This window comes from Sinocyclocheilus anshuiensis, unplaced genomic scaffold (genome assembly GCF_001515605.1).
Source record: "Sinocyclocheilus anshuiensis isolate Anshui unplaced genomic scaffold, SAMN03320099.WGS_v1.1 scaffold1495, whole genome shotgun sequence".
In the NCBI taxonomy this organism is placed as follows: domain Eukaryota; kingdom Metazoa; phylum Chordata; class Actinopteri; order Cypriniformes; family Cyprinidae; genus Sinocyclocheilus; species Sinocyclocheilus anshuiensis.
This window is the reverse complement of record NW_015558671.1, coordinates 612,435-617,396: the sequence shown is the minus strand read 5'-3', so window position 1 is coordinate 617,396 and position 4,962 is coordinate 612,435. Positions and strand designations below refer to the sequence as shown.

General features: G+C 36.5%; 1 protein-coding gene across 1 annotated transcript in view; it reads left to right on the top strand.

Moving 5' to 3' along the window:
• The window catches only part of LOC107681217 (histone-lysine N-methyltransferase EHMT1-like), a 20,419-nt gene that overhangs the window by 1,498 nt on the left and 13,959 nt on the right, over window positions 1-4,962 (top strand). Inside the window, exons 2-5 of the mRNA XM_016477430.1 lie at window positions 2,443-2,840; window positions 3,729-3,828; window positions 3,934-4,040; window positions 4,144-4,381. Of these exons, the coding sequence (XP_016332916.1) occupies window positions 2,443-2,840; window positions 3,729-3,828; window positions 3,934-4,040; window positions 4,144-4,381 (843 nt within the window). The remainder of the gene's footprint in view (window positions 1-2,442; window positions 2,841-3,728; window positions 3,829-3,933; window positions 4,041-4,143; window positions 4,382-4,962) is intronic.

Sequence of the window (4,962 nt, the reverse complement as noted above, 5' to 3'; positions counted from 1 at the left end):
TCACAAGGGTCAATTTTTTGAAATTGAGATTTATACATCATCTGAAAGTTGAATAAATAAGCTTTCCATTGGTGTATGGTCTGAGATACAACTATTTGAAAATCTGGATATTGAGAAAATCGCCTTTAAAGTTGTTCAAATTATGTTCTTATCAATGCACATTACTAATTTTTCTTTACTTAATATCCTAATGATTTTTGGCATTAAAAAATCGTAACACATTACTTTCCATAAAAAGTAACTAAGTAACGTAATTAGTTACTTTTTTAGGGAGTATTGCAATATTATAATGCATTACTTTTAAAAGTAATTTTCCCCAACACTGTTAATCATATATTGTATATCATATATTATATTTACATAATATTTAAAATGAATTAAAATGAGTTTGTTTAAAATTTTTATTTTAATTATTATTATTATTATTATTATATTTAATTGATTGTTCATTAGGTAAGGCAATGTTACCTGGTGATTAATTTGATTTCATTTCTTTTGACAGAGGCTCCACCTTCTTATGAAGATAGCTGCAATATATAGGATGTCTCCCAACCATATGAAGAAGGGAGAAATACATTGAAAATGTTCATAACACTCCTGTGACTTTATAATAAAAGCAGACCTCAAGCACTTTTGAACCAAATGTGTACATATCCAAATTCTGTGTTCTTACAATGTCTGTGCTCTCAAGAATGTGATATTTAACCTAAGAGGTCAGCTGATACAATACTTCAGGTGTGGTTTGACCGCTATTATGCCAAACAGTTGGAAATGAGTAATTTTGCTTTTCATTTTTGTCATTTGCAGATGATCTGTAAAATAGATCTGCCTCTTGCAAATATATTTCTCCACTTGTTTTTAGGGGTTTCATCATGGAAGAGTATTAAGTACGCTTTTATTATTAGACTGTTGCTTGTTTTATACAACCACCAGGGTAAATTTGCTTTTTTTTTCTTCTTTTTTTTTTTTTTAAATTAGCATGTTCAGGCTTTGTTTTTTATGTTCCTGATAAGCTAAAGATGAATCCAGTTCGATTGAAATTGTAACTTTATACTATGTGTGGATACACATGTCCTTAAGTCATTATACAAAACAACTGAATATTTAGTTCAAGTTTTGTGGTATTTAATGATTAATTTCTAACTTTAATAATTAATTTCTGCCTTTGTTAGTATTGCACACTACTTTTTTTATTTGAACAGTGATTTACATTTATATGTAGTGTACAGATTAATAAAAATGTTGAACTGAAAAAAACCCCCTGCATTTTGTACTGTTAAACAGAATGAAACGAATCTTTGACGTTGCTTGTGACTTTGACATGGATCTTTGATAGGCTGTTTACATTATTCTTTACTTGTTGCACAGGGCAAAGATCCATTAAATCAACTGGAGGGTTAGAAATCATCAATAGTGGCCATAACTCAAGCTTTATGTATACCATAAGAGAAATTTGACAGTTCACCCTTAAGTGCCAGCTGCCGCACATTAGAAAATGTGCATGTGAGACAGCAAATTATATAATAACTTTTATTGTGGTCAGTGATTAAAAAGGAATTTCTATAGGTGCAGGCAGGCACAGCGATTCTTGGGGCTCAATTTGTTGAGGTGCAAACAATATTGTTTTTTCCCCAATAATGTCTTAATTTATTGCGATATACGTGTGATACGTGACACTTATGCGTATGTTTCGTACCGAGAAAAAAACAACAACAAAAAGTTCACGAATGGTTTATAGAGGGCCTGAGGTTTACACACTTAGCAACTAAACCCAGATAGTAAACGCCCCCTGACCAGTAGAGAGCGCTGTACGGTCACATGACAGTCGCAGCAGGGTGCATGTAGCAGGGAAGTGCAGAGAAAGCAGACACGCCTCTAAACTTTCGGAATGAACGGAGTTATTTTACAAAAATGCAAACCATCATAAGTTAACGGGTAAGTCTGTGCAAAGCAGTCATTTTTGTGGCTAAATGTCCCACGCCGAAGGTAGTTTATAGTTACATGCTCCGTCTAGATTTGTGGTGGTGTGGCTGGTGTCAGGCGCGTCTGTTAGCTACATTGTTTCATGTTGTTCATTGTAATTCCGCCCACAGTGAGCGCTGCGTCCGACATAAACATTAACAAATGCTGTTCTATTCCTCAGTTAGTAGGACACAGGAAATCACGAGTCTAATAGGCTGTCATGCCTATTCAGCAATGCAAAGAAAGTAAAATTGAGCGTTTTGGAGGGCCGAAGAGACAGATTTGTTGGCTGTGTCTCAAAATCTAGTGTGATGCCCAGCCAGCTAGACAGCATTTGATGGCAAAAATGTTCTAAGTCGGCAGTTTACTAGATTTTGAAACGCAGCCCTTCAGAGCGCGCTATTGCTACAAATATATCCGTGCTACTTATGACTGGTTTTGTGCTCCAGGGTTACATATTTTATCATGCTGTGGTTGTAGGTATGGACAGCCCTGCAGACCCACCGAGAAGAGGCAGGAAGATCAAATCCCTTGGTGCTGCTCCAAAAGTTGGTAAACAGAGTGATCTAGACAGCACGAAGAGCACAGGGACCGGCTTTCAGCTACTTTCTGGCCAGACATCCCTCAAGCTACCAGGTGAAAACATCATCTCAGGAAATCATGGCTCTATCCAGCAAGATAAACAAGAAGCTTCAGAAACACAGAGTTCAGAGTCTGGTAATGCCGCCAAGAGCATCCCCACTTTGTCCTCACCTGCAGCCAGACAGGAAGGGGATGCCCAGAGAGGGCCGGAGGAGTTTAAAGCTGTGAATCCTGCTCCGCCACGTTTGGCTTGGAAAACCATGGTTAGACCAGCACCAGCTCCATCTGCTCTGAAGGTAGCCTGCTGCTTGCTTATGTACTGTCTAGTTTATATTAATGAGTCAGGAAAATGTGGAAGGCATGGATTTTGATGATAACCTAAAATGTGTGTGTTAGGGGGACTAACGGACATTTCTGAACATGGTTGGATATTTATACTGATGCATAGTCAAATTCAAAGAGCCTGAGACAAAAACAGTTTTATGGGTGGGACGCCCATAAATGATATTTCTTATATATGCAGTACCGTTCAATCAGTAAGAAGTCAGTAAATTTTTTCTTATTCTCACCAAATACAGCAAAAACAGTAATTTGTAAAATATTATTACAGGTTAGAATAACTGTTTTCTATTTTTATATATATTTTAAAATGTAATTTATTCCTGTGAAGGCAAAGCTGAATTTTTAGTAGCCATTATTCCAGTCTTCAGTGTCACATGATCCTTCTATCATTCTAATATGCTGATCTGGTGCTCATTTTTATTTTTTTTTGTTCACAAGTGGTTGTGCTGGTTAATATTTGTGTGGAAAACATGATAGTTTTTTCACAGTTTTTTTTTTTATTCTGATGATTAGGAAGAAAAAACAACATTTATTAAAAATAAAACTCTTATGTAACATTGTACATCTTTACTGTGACTAGGGAACAACTGAATGTATCCTTACTGAATAAACTCATTAACTCTTTAAAAGTAAGGTAGTTGTTAGGTTTAGGTATTGGGTAGGATTAGGGATGTAGAATATGGTCATGCAGAATATGTGCTAATAAACAGCCAATGCATTAATAATAGGCATGCTAATAAGCAGCTAGTTAATAGTGATAATTGGTCCCTATACTAAAGTGATACCAAAATCTGTCCAAAAAAGACTTATATATGTCTGTTTTTATTAATGCAACAACATAGACAATGAACAGAGAGAAAAGTGTGTATGAGAGAGACGTGGAGTCCTCGCCCACACAGCATCTCAGTTTACCTCAGGAAGTCAAAGACTCAACACAAACAGGTGGGAATTTTTTAGCTAAAAACTTAAGTTGCATTAAAACCTCTTTGTTTAGAACACAAGAGAGTAAAACCAATTGCATGCCCCTCTGTTTGTATTCTTCTGCAGCCTCCAAAAAGAAGAAAAGAAAAATGGGCTTATATAATTTTGTTCCCAAAAAGAAACCAAAAGTGTCCAAGAAACCGAATGTCTCGTTGTCCTCTTCAAATGAGCAGGTCTGATATCTCACACATTAGACTACTTCCACATGTGTGACATGAAGTCATTCATCTTGGCCAAATCTTGAACATTCAAGATCTTTGTTTCCAAACCCCGCAGGAGGATTCACATACAGCTGGCTCCAAAGGTGGGCAGATGTCCATTGAAGAGGCATTCAAAAATAGAGTTAGTTCTGAGAAACCAGAGAAGCAGACTTCAGCGGCTGAGAGAGAAACTGCAGCAGAAGCGCATAAGAACAAGGAAATGGAGGACCTTCCACAAGGCCACGCTGAAGAATACACAGAGCTGCCTCTACATGCTCTGGCTCATGAAAGCATGTTCACGGCAGTCCCCACAGGTAGACTAGATATTATCTGCACCTGAAGACAGTAGAATTGAAGTCCACTTCTTGCTTGCTTATGCATTTCATACTGCCACCTCATGAAATGTGTACAGTGCACAGCATAAATGAGTACACCCCCTCTGAATAAATATAAAATATGTATTTTCTTAATGATCACTAATATAATTAATATAATTCATGGAAAGATGGCAAAACTGAAACCTATACTTAATAAAAACAACAAAATATATGCCAATATTTTCTGTAAGATAAGTATATTAGCCAATTTTGTTTAAATGAAGGATTGCAGAAATGAGTACACCCTAGATTTAATTAAGAAAATGTATAATATTCTATTACTTAGTATGTCCTCCAGAACTTAAAGTATACTGCTCTGACACTTCTTGGCACTGAGTGTACAAGTTCATGACAAATTTTCACATCTGTTCTGTTTAACTCCTGGAGGACGACCTCCTTGAATGCTCTGGTCTTTAATGGGGAGTGTTGCTCAGCTCGTCTCTACAGAATCTCTCACAGCAGCTCAAGAGCGTTAAGATTGAGTGAAATACATGTCCACTGAAGGATTTTCACCTTGG